Raw genomic sequence first — 15,396 nt, forward strand, 5'->3', positions numbered from 1 at the left:
GATATGGGGATCGTCATCGATATGGGGATCGTCACCGCTAAACATGCCATAACCTCCTCCAGCAAGTCTATATATATATATATATATATATATATATATATATATATATATATATATATATATATATATATATATATATATATATATATATAGGCCACAAAGTTGTAATAATAACCTGCAGATGGAAATCTCTCTGGAACATTTACACTGATTAATGTGCTTTTCCTTGTAAATAAATACATTTACTCAAGCATGAACACTCTTTGATTACACTTTTAAAGTACATAAAGTAAACACAACATGTTCCCTTTAACTCATCGGCTGAATTGAAACGTTGCTGAATATTATCAAAATGTATTTCATTTGAGTTGGAAACTTTTCTACAAATACAAACATCAATACTTATAGTTTGCACTTTACTTCCAGGACTTCTTGAGCATCGTCTCCACCGCTGATGCTGCACGTGAGGAGTCCTTCAGTTAAAGGAGTTAGGAGCAGCGGTCCAGGTTCCTCCCGGTGTGCCTGAACGCACCGCGGCGGGTCCAGGGTATTTAACATTCTACCCTGGACAGCGGCAGCTTGTTGCGCAAGCGCAGCCCATTCAGTCTGCATGAATGCGGAGCGAGGAGAGGACAGGAGCACTGGGAGCACTGGGACTGGGGAGCACTGGGACTGGGAGGACACAAGCGGACTGGAACGGACCCGGACCCGGGAGGACATGGAGGGACAGAACGGCAGCGGCGGCCTCAGCTGCCGGGGGGACGGCGGGAGGAGGAAGAAGCAGCGGGAGGAGAGGAAGAGGAAGGAGGAGGAGATCCCCGACAGGGTGACGCTGAAGAAGGAGATCGGGCTGCTGAGCGCGTGCACCATCATCATAGGTAAGACAGAAAACACACGAAACACACACAAAACACACAAAACACACAACACACGAGGGAGCTGCTACACACAAAGTGTCTCTCTGCAGGAAAGATGCGCTAACAGCAGTTAGGATGAAGATCTCTGCTCCTGGACAGCACAACATGGGGGGCGGAGGGCGGGGGGGGGGGTCTTGATGGGAGTGGGGGGGTCCATGGCCTCCATGTTTGTCTGCATGTGCACATCTGAACTGAGTTGTAAGCTTACGTGGCAAAAATAATGTGAAGACCTGAAGAACATTAACTACTGGAGCAGAAAGACACACACACACACACGCATACACACGCATACACACACACACACACACACACGCATACACATATATACACACGCATACACATATATACACACAGACAGACACAGACAGACAGGCACAAACACACACATACACACTACCTCTTTAGTCCACAGGGGCCACTAGAACCAACACTACCTCTTTAGTCCACAGGGGCCACTTGTACCAACACTACCTCTTTAGTCCACAGGGGCCACTAGAACCAACACTACCCCTTTAGTCCACAGGGGGCAGAAGAACCAACACTACCTCTTTAGTCCACAGGGGGCAGAAGAACCAACACTACCTCTTTAGTCCACAGGAGGCACCAGAACCAACACTACCTCTTTAGTCCACAGGAGGCACCAGAACCAACACTACCTCTTTAGTCCACAGGGGGCACCAGAACCAACACTACCCCTTTAGTCCACAGGGGCCACTAGAACCAACACTACCTCTTTAGTCCACAGGGGCCACTAGAACCAACACTACCTCTTTAGTCCACAGGGGGCGCCAGAACCAACACTACCTCTTTAGTCCACAGGGGGCACCAGAACCAACACTACCCCTTTAGTCCAGTCACAAATGTGACAAGGACGTGTGGATCTGGTGGATTTGTTGAGTCTATTGCGTAAATGTCTAACAGTCATCAGGTCCGCTCTCTTAGCTGTCTGACTTCCTGCCTGCGGCTCATTGATTTCCACTAAAGACGTCCATCTTTAAAAACAACAAAATTAGAAGCAGTTCATTTGTGATTATAATCATACTATGACATAGCATTTGGCCCGGGGCATAACTAAAACCACAAAAAATAGAGCATTTATTGGTGAGAATTTGAGGGATTGAGTTCAAATAAACCTCAGTGTTGAACAGTGAGGCACTGGGGTTGAAAAGTCCGGATCAGTGGTCGGATCGCGTTGAGCTTGATCAGACATCTTTTAGTCGTAGAAACCGAATGTTTCGAGAAAAACTGGATCCCGGGTTCCCAGACGGACACCCCCCTCTAGTGGTGAGGATGCAAATCTTCTTCAACCATCTGACAAATTTGGTTTTCTGGTGTTTTGACAAGCAGAGTGCTGAATGAAGTTTTTGGGGAATTGACCCTTCTCAAAAATGCCAGCCATGCCGCTTGCATTAGTTTGTCCAAGGTGCTTGGTGGGCCGACCCTCCTGAGGCCGGCCCTCCTGAGGACGACCCCTCTTGAGGGCGACCCCTCTTGAGAGCGACCCTCCTGAGACTGATCCTCCTGAGACTGACCCTCCTGAGGGCAACCCCTCCTGAGCCTGATCCCCCTGAGGCTGACCTTTGTCTAAGCGGGCAGTCTTTTGGCAGACTCGGATTCTCGGATTTGTATTTCCCCTCCCGACTATAAGTTCCTCGCTTTGAGGCGGACATTATTTTGTGCGCAGAAAGACGAGAGAAAAGGTCCTGAGAGCAGAATACTGGAGCACTTCTCCATTCAGAGAGACAGCGAGTGAACACGCCGGCTGCTCCAGAGTCAGATTAAAGTCACTTCCTGCCTCCAGATTAAAGTCACTTCCTGTCTCTTTCCCAACCGGGCCCTGGTGTCGCGTTCCCTGCTGCAGCGACAGATGCCGGGCAGACGTTTGATTGCCGCTTGAAAAAGGTCTCTCATTTGCACAACCAACACCACCAAACCTGTTTGTTTCTCCCGGCGGGGTCACTTTCAGGAAGCTGCAGGACGCGGAAGGTGAGCGGGTCACTTCCCACCTCCGCAGCCCCCGGAGAGGATAATTTATGTCCGGTTATGTAACGGCCGTCTGTGCCACTTGGCTGCTTCCTGCCGCGCGACTGGTAGCGCTGTCGCCTGAATGCGTGGGCCTGCTGGTCCTCCACGCTGCATACTGAGGCTCCGGCAGGAGGGATTGTCCCGGGCTGAGTGATGGCCTTTACCTCCTCCTCTAACTCACTCCCTTAGAGAGCTCTTTGTGTTTTAATGCCCGTTGTATAAACTCACAGGGGGAACAGCCCGAGGTCTCTCATCGGGTCGCTGGTGGTTTTAAGTTGCTGCAATCAGAAATGTTGGCAACGCTCCGGGTGATGCACACCCTGAGAACGCTGCAGACGAGTCACGTGTGCCGCGTGGCCGCGCTCGCGCTAAAGTGCTCGTGCTAAAGTGCTAAAGTGCTCTTGCTAAAGTGTTTTCAACGAGTGGGAAAGTGTTTGCATTGAACGTCCTCGGGCTGGATTCATGTGTGTTTGTTCTTTATTTATTTCAGAAATGAAAGAATATGCAGAGTGGAGGCAAAGTCTTTGTTTTTAAGTCAAAAAACAACAAGTCCAACAGGTTTAGTTTTAGGTCTACAGATTTTGTGTAGGACAAGGTCGGGGAGTTGTGGACTGATGCTATGAAGCTAAGAGTTTGGCCGTCGCCATCTTGTTTTTTTTGCAACCAGTGACCAGGAAGTGACTTTATTTGGACTGAGGAGGAGTGACGAAGAGACATAGTCCTCTCAAAAACAATAACTCATTGAATAAAAATTCCACATATTTGAACAAAATCAAAAACTACCAAGAGCCCAAATCCTTACAACTGTAACTCAACAGTTAGGTTGTTAAAATGATAAGAAGCTACGTTAGCATTAGTGACGGTTGAGTCCTGTTAGCTAACGTTTCTTCATCAAACATCGCACAACGGAGATGTGAAGATGTAAGATAAGCATTATTTTACTCCACTCAGCAATATAATATGCAGGTTGTGCAGCAAACTGGCGAAAGCTTGTTGCCTCGTCAATGTTGATAACAGTGGTGAATTTAAACCAAGTTTATTTTGAAATGAGCAGAAACCAACTCGTGTGTCTGGACCTCTGTCGCACAAAAAATGAGTAGTAACTTCTCGTAAGATATCATACTGAAGGAAAAGTTGTTCATCAATGTTTTTGTTTTTATTTTGTTGAATCTAAAGTCATCAGATTTGTGACTTGACTGCACACCTGTGAAAAATACAAAACAGGACTTCACTTTATATATCATGACTTTATACCAAATTTTGTAATGACTTTTAACCACGTTTCTGACTTTTAACCAAACTTCTATGACTTTAACCAGATTTTCATGACTTTAAACCAACTTAAAGCATCTTCATTATTTCAAACTCAGCGTAAATGAACGTGAACACATGAATATAACACATTTACATGACTTTTATTACACTTCGGGGCTTTTATTTTTTTCCAGGCCTTTTTCAGAACCTGGAAATAACCATTTTAAAACTCCATAACTGTTCCAGGTTTTCCATGACCGTACTATGAACCCTGTGACTAAAGGTGGAAAGACATTCACACAGGCAGGAAGAAGTATATTTCAAGTCGTCCCGGTGTGATTTAAGTTGTGTTTTCATTCTACGAACAGAGATGCTACTCCTCTTCCTCCCTCCCTCCTCCTCTCCTTCAGGGAACATCATCGGCTCCGGGATCTTCATCTCTCCAAAGGGCGTCCTGGAGCACTCGGGCTCGGTGGGGCTGGCGCTGGTGGTGTGGGTGCTGGGCGGCTGCATCGCGGCGCTGGGCTCGCTCTGCTACGCCGAGCTGGGCGTCACCATCCCCAAGTCCGGGGGCGACTACTCCTACGTCACCGAGATATTCGGCGGTCTGATGGGGTGAGTGCAGGGCGAAATGAAGTTTATAGGATTTACAGAAAGTGTGCAATAATGACTTAAACAAAAGTAGGCAGGTGCATGAATTTGGGCACCCCAACAGAAAAATTACATCAATATTTAGTAGATCCTCCTTTTGCAGGAATAACAGCCTCTAAACGCTTCCTATAGCTTCCAATGAGGGTCTGGATTCTGGTTGAAGGTGTTTTTGACGATTCTTCTTTACAAAACATCTCCGGTTCAGTCAGGTTTGATGGTTTCCGAGCACGGACAGCCCGCTTTAAAACAGACCACAGGTTTTCAATGATGTTCAGGTCTGGGGACTGAGATGGCCGTTCCACAACGTTGTACTTGTTCCTCTGCGAGGATGCTTTGGTAGAACTTGAGCGGTGTTTCGGGTCGTTGTCTTGTTGAAGTATCCAGCCCCGGCGCAACTTCAACTTTGTTGCTGATTCTTGAACATTGTTTGCAACAATCTGCTGATACTGACTGGAATCCATGCGACCTTCAACTTTAGTACCTGCACTGGCTACACAGCCCCACAGCGTGATGGAGCCACCACATGTTACTGTGGGCAGCAGGTGCTTTTCATGGAACGCTTGGGCTTGTGGGGCCAGTGCAGGTACTGACAATCCTGTTGAAGTTACTTCAACAAGACAACGACCCGAAACACCGCTCAAGTTCTACCAAAGCATCCTCGCAGAGGAACAAGTACAACGTTGTGGAACGGCCATCTTAGTCCCCAGACCTGAACATCATTGAAAACCTGTGGTCTGTTTTAAAGCGGGCTGTCCGTGCTCGGAAACCATCAAACCTGACTGAACCGGAGATGTTTTGTAAAGAAGAATCGTCAAAAACACCTTCAACCAGAATCCAGACCCTCATTGGAAGCTATAGGAAGCGTTTAGAGGCTGTTATTCCTGCAAAAGGAGGATCTACTAAATATTGATGTAATTTTTCTGTTGGGGTGCCCAAATTCATGCACCTGCCTACTTTTGTTTTAGTTATTATTGCACACTTTCTGTAAATCCTATGAACTTCATTTCACTTCTTAAATATCATTGTGTTTGTCTGCTATATGAAATATTTAATTGAATTTGCTGTTTTCCGAACAACCAATGATACATAAAGCAAAAACTTGAAAATGATCAGGGTGCCCAAACCTTTTCATACCACTGTATATATATTTTTAAACATTTTAAAAAAAATAATTAAAAAAAAACATAAATATATAATTGTATTTATTTATGTTTTTTCTCTTTCTCTCCTCTTCCTCCTCCTCTCCCTCAGCTTCCTCCTGCTCTGGAGTGCCGTCCTCATCATGTACCCGACCACGCTGGCCGTCATCGCGCTCACGTTCTCCAGCTACGTTCTGCAGCCCGTCTTCCCGGACTGCGTCCCTCCGTACATGGCCACGAGGATGCTGTCCGCCACCTGCCTGCGTACGTCTTTTATTAATATATATTTATATATATATATATATATATATATATATATATATATATATATATATATATATATATATATATATATATATACTCAAGCTGAACTGAAGCACACTTTGGTACTCAAGTATTTACATTTCCAGTATTTTCTGCTTCAGATAGAAGTTTTTACTCCTCAATGTTAATTTAAATACTTTTAGGTACTTTGCATATTTATATCACTAAATATAATCAACTAATGAATGATGATGTATGATTAAAGGTGTAAAGTCATTAAAAAACACATCAACATAAAGTGATTAACACAATAATGGATCAATAATATGAAAAAAATAAATGTTGTGAACAATGTAGATTTTCTCTGAGATGAAATTTAAAATGTAAACATGAATTTTCAGAAGAAAAAAAATCGTTGGCGTTGAAGTTGCAAAATCTATTTCAAAGAGGTATTTTCTGTGATTAAGCGGAAAGTTTCCGAGAAAAAAAGCCACAAATGTTCGCATATAAAGTGTTTACATTCATGTGAAAGATTGAGATAATCTCAGAGATTAGGTGGAACATTTAGAGGAAATAAATTCATAAAGTAGGATGAGAACTCTCAGTCTGATCCAAACCTGCAAAGTGAGGCATCGTGGGTCCTTTACACAACGTCTTTTCCTCCGTCATGTTTTTATTTTCACCCGGACGCCATCGCTCATAACGGCTCCACTACGAGCTCTCAGCCGCCTGCATCATTCATGAAGGGAGATGTCTGCTGCTCGCTAATGCTGATCGTGATCCGCCTCATCAATAAACTACAGAGTCCTTCGTGAGTCAGAAGGGGAACTGGTCACGTGTGAAGTCTCATGAAACAGCTAAAAGCTTTTTAAAAACCTTTCGTTTTCATGGCTGCAGTATCGGAGAGGAACGAGAAGATGTTTATCTTCCAAGCAACTTCCTTAAAGCTGCATTCTCTCTCCTGACCACCAGGGGGCGACTCCTCTGGTTGTATAGAAGTCTATGCTTCATGTGTTGAAGCTGCATTCTCTCTCCTGACCACCAGGGGGCGACTCCTCTGGTTGTATAGAAGTCTAGTGAAGTTGTGGATGTGAGAGCAGCTTCTTTAAAACATTAAAAGTTGTTGACATCAAAAATTGATGGTGTAAAGAGAGAAGGAGCGACGCCGCTGCATCCTGGGTCATGAGGATGTCAGCGCTGAGCCGACTCCTCGGTGTGATTCCTCTCCTCCTGACTCCATCATTCACTAGTTGGTTTCTTAAGGAGCTGGATGCTGAGGGGGGGGAACGGAAGCGGTCCATCCGGCTGACAGCTTTGTGCCGCAGAGCGAGGCCTCCGTGAGGGGCGGCGGGCCAGAGCCGTGACAATGATGGACGAGGTGAAACAATCGGGCCCTCCCTCGCTCGCCCCGCTCCACACATTCCTGCCTCCCATGGCAACCAGCTGCCCCCCCCCTCCCACACCAGGGCCGTTGAATCATTTAAAGGAGCGCTACCGAGTTTCAAAAGTCACTTCCCTCATCACGGCTGGTAACAACAGGAGAAAGTCTTCTGCTGTCATATTTTGGTGATGTCATACTGTAGTGATGATGTCATACTGTAGTGATGATGTCATACTGTAATGATGATGTCATACTGTAATGATGATGTCATCCTGTCATGATGTCATACTGTAGTCATGATGTCATACTGTTGTGATGATGTCATACTATGGTGATTATTATTATAATAAATCAATACCAGACTCACAGCAGAAAGCCGGCCTTACAAACTTCAGGCGTAGAGTTTTGAGGATGTTTGCGTTTGATGAAAAGATGCTGCAGAGTTGCATGATGGGAAATGGATGAGACAGTGTTTTGGGAGCTTAAGGGTATAGCAGGGGACGCTTTAGGGGCGGGGCTACAAGCTGATGGACAGGTCGATACCAGAGGCGTAACCGGTTAGCGCTCACAGCTGTTAGCTAACCGGTTAGCGCTCACAGCTGTTAGCTAACCGGTTAGCGCTCACAGCTGTTAGCTAACCAGCAGACTGGACGTAGCGAGGTATAGCCCTAGTGGCTCATTCCAGACGTGTCAACACAACAGAAACCGGATCTCTCTTTCTGGTTCCTCATCAGAACACGGGGCCGTGTTGATTCCTCCCCTCCTTCCTCATCTCCTCCTCTCCTTCCTCACCTCCTCCTCTCCTTCCCCGCTCAGTGCTGCTGACCTGGGTGAACTGCTCCAGCGTCCGCTTGGCCACCAGGATCCAGGACGTGTTCACGGTGGGGAAGCTGATGGCGCTGGCTCTCATCATCGTGGTGGGCCTGGTCCAGATCTGCAACGGTAACGCCCGCGACCCCGAAAGCGTCCGCCGCTCATGAAGAAGAGCGACCCCTCTCCCCTCCCCCACCCTCAAACTCAGCCGTGTGGTTTCTCTCTCAGGGAACTACGAGGCGCTGACCCCGCAGGTGGCCTTCGCCATGGAGCGCACGCCCACGGTGGGGCAGATCGCGCTGGCCTTCCTGCAGGCGTCCTTCGCCTTCAGCGGCTGGAACTTCCTGAACTACGTGACGGAGGAAGTGGTTGAACCCAGACGGTGAGTGTTTGCGCTCTTCCTCATCTTCCTCTCATCTTCTTCCAGCTTCAGACGCAGTTTGTCTGTTTGCTGAAGACATTTTCCTTCAGGGGAGTCGAGTCTGAAGAGGAACAGTTTGAATATAAATGTTTAATGTTATAAATGTTTTATAAACGTGCAGGTTTATTTTTGGGGCTGTTTTGAAACAGACGTGTGATATGAAATATTCCTTTACTTTTTCTCTTCTTGACTCGTCATTCTCATTCTCTACTTCATAAAGGCGACATTTTTATAATCAGAACATTTTATGAGATTTATAAGAGTTCCAGAGGAAGGAGAGAAAGAAGAGGAAGGAGAGAAGGAAAGAGAGGAAGCAGGAAGAGGAAGGAGGAAGGAGGAAGAGGAAGGAGAGGAGAAGAATGGAGAGAAGAGGAAGAGGACGGAGGTAAAAAGGAGAGTGGAGAGTAGAAAGGAAAGGATGGCGAGAGGAGGAAGAGAAGGAAAGATAGAGGAGGAAGGAGAGAGGAAGAAGTGGAAGGAGAGAGGAGGAAGAGGAGCATGTTTTCATTGCATGTTTTTCTTCATTACACTGATAAAAGTAATTAAAAAAACAAAGAGCCGAATTATTGGAGAGTTTTTTGTTGGTATATATATATATATATATACGTGTGTGTGTGTGTGTGTGTGTGTGTGTGTGTGTGTGTGTGTGTGTGTGTGAGCCCGCCCTTCATGCATGTGCTGCTCTCTGCATGCCGTTGCCGTGTCAGGAACCTTCCTCGTGCCATCTACATCTCCATCCCTCTGGTGACCTTTGTGTACACGCTCACCAACATCGCCTACTTCTCCTCCATGTCGCCCGAGGAGCTGCTGTCCTCCAACGCCGTGGCCGTAGTGAGTAAACGACGATGACGAGGGTCACCGTGCTTCATCTCTCTCCCTGGGGCCTTCAGGTCGCTGTGTTCTAGATCAGAGACGCGGAGAGCATCAAGTACACCACGACAGAGAGGTTATGTTCCTGGACGAGGGTCCAGAATGCACCTCTGTGAGATACGATGAATATCACGCAGTACAAAGGCCTCGAATCGGATAGAAGGCCAAAAAACATGGATTGAAATCGAACATTTCATGAATTAAAACCTTTTGGAAACAACACACATCTCAATAAACCGAAGCGTCGGCATGTTATGAAGGAGTTTCAGTCAGAAAACTGTGTCGTTCAGAAATGGAAAGATTACTTATTTTTTGGTAAAATATCTTCTGATTGGGGCATGCTGGGTAATGAAATGTTCAGCAGCTTCCGCACTACAGAAATGTAAACCGGAAAAAGAAGAACGAACCCCTTTTGGCCGTTTTGTGACTTCACAGGTACTAATGGTTGTTGTTTTTATAGCGTTGTTGGACTCCCACGAGCCCCTACAGTTACGTGTCTTTGCTTGAAATCTGAAGTCGTAAAAGGTTCTCATGAACGTTTTGGTGAAACCTTACAAAGTTTAAACCTTGTCGGTTACTTTTTTAAACCACAGGCCTCTTCTGAACAACCCTTTGGTTGTGGAGATCGTGAATGAAACATTTGAAAAGAGCTGTTGTCCCAGGATAGTCGCGGAGGAGCTTTGGTGCTGGTTTCCAAAAGGTTAAAAACATGTTTTTAGACTTCTGGACTCGATCATAATATCTGATCCTCATGCGGCGCCTGCCTCAAACGCAGCTTCATTATGCGAAAGCTTGGAGCTCTTCGGTCAGAGCGCCGTGCCGTCGGCCCCGTCGGCCCCGTCCTGACTCGTTTTGTGGTTTTCTGCATTCCAGACGTTCGGGGAGAAGCTGCTGGGGATGTTCTCCGTCATCATGCCCATCTCCGTGGCTCTGTCCACCTTCGGGGGGATCAACGGCTACCTGTTCACCTCCTCCAGGTGAGTCCGCGGCTCCGCCCACTCCCGTCGCCGCCCGCTTCGCCTTCGCCGTGCGGCCGCTGACGACGCTTCTGCCCCGCAGGTTGTGCTTCTCTGGCGCCCGGGAGGGTCACCTGCCCAGCCTGCTGGCCATGATCCACTACAAGAACTGCACGCCCATCCCGGCCCTGCTGGTCTGCGTACGTACACAACGTGTTTGCATTATAGATTAGCTAAGGGTGAAGAAACAGCTCATGTGATATGTATTGTGTTGTTATTTCTGTTCTGAGACCGACAAAGAACCAAAATGACCAAATGGCCTGCATTACTTTCAGGTTTCTGCAAGTCTTCTTCACATAATGACCTCATTCTGCTGCAGCACACTGCATAACATCTGTGGCTCGTGGCTCATAACAGTCTATTGCTCTGCGCCTTGTCTAGACCACGTGTTTGGCTCACCGGTAAAAGCTAACAGCTAATAGCTAACAGCTAAGAGAAATACTACTTCACATGACCTCAACGTCCAGAGCCCCGCTGCACGGTCACTGCATGCCGACATTATTTAACACTATTTAAATTTGTATGATTTCTCACTGAAGACAATCGCATGAGGTCAACATATTCACTTCTCCGGCTGCAGTGAAACTCAGCCGGAAAAACTACGACGATGAACGCCCTTCAGGTGACTCGCCCGAGGGCTAAATAGCAAGGGAACTGGTTCCTCTGCCTCCCTGAGACACACACAGACACACACAGACACTCTGAGAGACGGACCACCACCACTTCCACAGGAATGAGTACTGGGAGTACTGGCACACCACCACTTCAACCAGCTGCTGCATCCGTGAACCGAACAGAAAACTCAAGGAACAAAGACTCAAAGTGAAGTAACGTTCAGGGAGCGGCCGAGTTCACGGCTTCTCTCACAGACTCGATGGCTTCCAGACTGGAGGAGGATCTCTGCAGTGACGTCCTTAAAGAACGCAACATCTTGTCCTGTAGCTCCTGTAGAGTCTGTCTGCAGAGCTGGTGGACAGACAAGGAGACGCCAGAGTGTCCTCTCTGTCAGAGGTCATTACATCACCACCGACCTCCTAACTCAGATATGAAGAACCCGCCAGAGAGAGATCAGAGAGACTCGGAGAAACTCAGCGAGCTCCGATTCAGACCCATCGATGAAGCGGCTCCACAACTCAGGAAGAAGCTTCAGGAAGCTCTGGAGCTATAGGGATAAGAAGATGACAGCTATAGGGGTGATACCAACGATAGCGACGATAGCAGCGACGATAGCAGCGACAATAGCAGCGACAGCAGCGATGACGACGCCAATAACATCGACGACAATTCGATGACGACAAGAAGTGCTGTATTTTTGATCTTTGAAGGTAGAACTCTGACATCTGTCCAGGCCCCTTTTTTTTAAATGTTCTTCCCGTTGTTGTCGTCGTTGTGTTGTGCGTTGCTGTGTGTGTTTCAGTGCGCGGCCACGATCGTGATCCTCTGCATCGGAGAGACGCACAACCTGATCAACTACGTCTCCTTCATCAACTACCTGTCGTACGGCGTCACCATCGCCGGCCTGCTGTACTACCGCTGGAAGAAGCCCAACCTGTTCCGGCCCATCAAGGTACCAACGCTTCACATTCACACCGCCGGCGGGATGGAACCAAGTGATTGCACACCTCACACCTCATGTTTCCTGCAGGTGAACCTGCTGGTTCCTGTCTGCTACCTGATGTTCTGGGCGCTGCTGCTGGGCTTCAGTCTTTACTCGGAGCCGGTGGTTTGTGGCGTCGGTTTAGTCATCATGCTCACCGGCGTCCCCGTCTACTTCCTGGGCGTCCATTGGAAAGAAAAACCAAAGTGCATCTACCACTTCATTGGTGAGTTAAAACGATGTTGACCACGTCTGTTTAAGCTATATATACATACTGTATATACATTTATTATCTCTGATGTAACACATAGCGCTTGTTTCCCTGCAGAGAGGGCGACGTACGTGGGCCAGAGGTTGTGTTTCGTGGTCTTTCCTCAGATCGACCCCATTGAGATCGACGATCCTTCAGAATGGACGGACCGGTCATCAGGAAGGAGCCGTTTGTCTGGCAATTCTTAAAAAACAGTTTTTCCTCTGAATACATGAAGATCCTTTTTGTTTTTATTCCGTCACCGTGTAAGTCCAGACACTACTTCCTGGTTTGGGATCTTCCTGTCTGACCTTTGACCCCTCCGAGACTCTGGTTTCCCACTGCAGTCGAGTGGAAACGCCTCTTCTTTTTATGTTCTCTTTTCTACTAAATCGTCAAGTTACAACAACCTAATGACAATGCGGTCACGCTGTTGAAAATGACTTTTATTCCCATTTTGGATCCCATTTTTTCCCCCTGTAGCGTGACAGAACTCTGACCGACTGGCAGCTCTTTCTTCTGAGTGTTGCTGCTGTTGTATCGTGCCTTTAGGCCTTTTCACACAGAGTCCCAAACCAACCTGTCGCCAGTATCCTAAATAATACTTTATTATTTCAGCCTTTGTGTATTTCTGTTCCTCTTTCTGCTTGTAGTGGCATGTTGTTGCCACTAATAGACACATTTCTTGGGCATTTTTACCAATCTTGCATACTAGAAAAAGAGGTTGAGTCAGCAGTTTAGGTCTGTGCGCCAGTAGAGATCGATAGTACCGTCCAGATGAAGTGAAAACCAGAACTTTGGGTTCTGCAACAGAAATAAGGAATCTTCATTTTAATCCCATTGGCAGACTTTGGTTCCCATGGTTTTAGGGTTTTAGGTGCAGATATTCATGTTCCCTGATGATGAATCCCAATGACTTTGGTGATACTCAGATGTTTCCTCTCAGCCACCGAGAGATTTACAATTGTAGTTTGGAATTACATTTTCCAACTACTGGATGCATTGTGATAAAAACGATCGTTCGTGTTCCCCTCAGGATGACTTGTAATAACTCTTGTGGTAACTTTAATAATCCTCTGATTTTCTTTATTCTAGCGCCACCATCAGCTTAACGGGTTGATGTGTCCGACACTTTGGTTCATGAGCACTTTGGTTCTTTAACGCCCGACGCGGGCAGCAGCAGCGGGGAGCTAGCAGCAGCGTTAGCTGGCTACAGCGGGGAGATAGCAGCAGCGCTAGCTGGCTACAGTGGGGAGATAGCAGCAGCGCTAGCTGGCTACAGTGGGGAAATAGCAGCAGCGCTAGCTGGCTACAGTGGGGAGATAGCAGCAGTGCTAGCTGGCTACAGCGGGGAGATAGCAGCAGCGCTAGCTGGCTACAGCGGGGAGATAGCAGCAGCGCTAGCTGGCTACAGCGGGGAGATAGCAACAGCGCTAGCTGGCTACAGCGGGGAGATAGCAGCAGTGCTAGCTGGCTACAGTGGGGAGATAGCAGCAGTGCTAGCTGGCTACAGTGGGGAGATAGCAGCAGCGCTAGCTGGCTACAGTGGGGAGATAGCAGCAGCGCTAGCTGGCTACAGCAGGGAGATAGCAGCAGCGCTAGCTGGCTACAGCTGGTACAACTACTGAAGGTAGTGGCGGTTTATAACACAACTTTTGGATGAAATTTCTTGATGCACTAAAGGGAACATCACTTTTGTTGATTTAATTGTGGTTATTTGTTGATTATAAAGTATGAAGTGGCATAGAATGGAAATACTTCAGTGAAGCACAAGTACCTCAAAATTGTACAAGTGTACTTTCCAACACTGGCAGACTGTTTGCTTTTTGTCATTTTGTTTTTATTTTTATGGACATTTAAGACTTTGTGTGAAAAGGCCTTTACTGGGAGAAAATATATATTCAAAAGTTTATTAACTGATTGACTGTTAGATTTTTAATATATTTTTTGCGAGTGCCTTTTATTTTCTATTGTGTCTTGCATTTGTTTACTGGAGAAGCACTTTGGTCTTCCACCGTCTTGTTTTCTTTTTCTCTCTTTTTGTAAAACCAGGTGGCGCCGCGGACTCATTTTTGCACAAATCACTGTTGAATCCCCTGAAACCAAGTGCAAGCTCGAGTTTATTAATCTGTTGTTAACAAAAGAATGTGACATGATTTACTGTGAACGTGCTGACGAACACTCGCAGCAGAAAGTACGCTTTTAAAACGTTGTTGTGGCAGCTTTTGTTGTGTTTATTAAGCCATGCTAATGAGATGTGTGACTAAGACAGAATGAGCCCTTTTTTATTCTTAATATTATCCATGTAGCTCCACTTCTTCTTGGTATTAATCACTTTACCCATGTTGACTCTATAAACGGTACAAAGCCAACTTTCCGTTAATCCCGACTCTGTGGTCACTTTATTTTGTATTTACTAAACTTCTGGTACACCTGTCCAGTCAGCGACAACAACCTGTCAATCACCTTGTAGGCCCGCCCCTAAAGCATCTCCTGCTTTATGGTCTGTTTGAATCTAAATTACCATAATTTATTTAAATGAACATCATGCTTTATTGAAGAAGACTTGAAACTAGAGATTGAGACATAAACTCATGTTTACAATGTTTACTGAGGGAATACATCAAGAGAGAAGTAGAGTCATTTATCTATATAAATGACTTAAAAAAGCTTCTATACAACCAGAGGAGTCGCCCCCTGGTGGTCAGGAGAGAGAATGCAGCTTCATCAATTAAATGCTGCAGCTGGTAACAGTGGAGCTCATTTTATTGACTTCATTATAGATTCCTCCTGTTGGT

General features: G+C 46.4%; 1 protein-coding gene across 1 annotated transcript; it reads left to right on the plus strand.

Annotated features, from left to right (window-relative positions):
* Positions 1-626: 626 nt before the first annotated feature.
* Positions 627-14,971, plus strand: slc7a10b (solute carrier family 7 member 10b). The gene is made up of 11 exons (XM_068603851.1): positions 627-878; positions 4,607-4,811; positions 6,099-6,250; positions 8,448-8,573; positions 8,673-8,826; positions 9,573-9,696; positions 10,609-10,712; positions 10,795-10,891; positions 12,169-12,318; positions 12,397-12,574; positions 12,677-14,971. The coding sequence occupies exons 1-11, from the start codon at positions 719-721 to the stop codon at positions 12,805-12,807; spliced, it is 1,581 nt and encodes a 526-aa protein (XP_068459952.1). The 5' UTR covers positions 627-718; the 3' UTR covers positions 12,808-14,971.
* The last annotated feature ends 425 nt before the right edge of the window (positions 14,972-15,396 follow it).

This window comes from Clinocottus analis, unplaced genomic scaffold (genome assembly GCF_023055335.1).
Source record: "Clinocottus analis isolate CAN_PGR_092001 unplaced genomic scaffold, fCliAna1.0.p SCAF_6, whole genome shotgun sequence".
NCBI lineage: Eukaryota > Metazoa > Chordata > Actinopteri > Perciformes > Cottidae > Clinocottus > Clinocottus analis.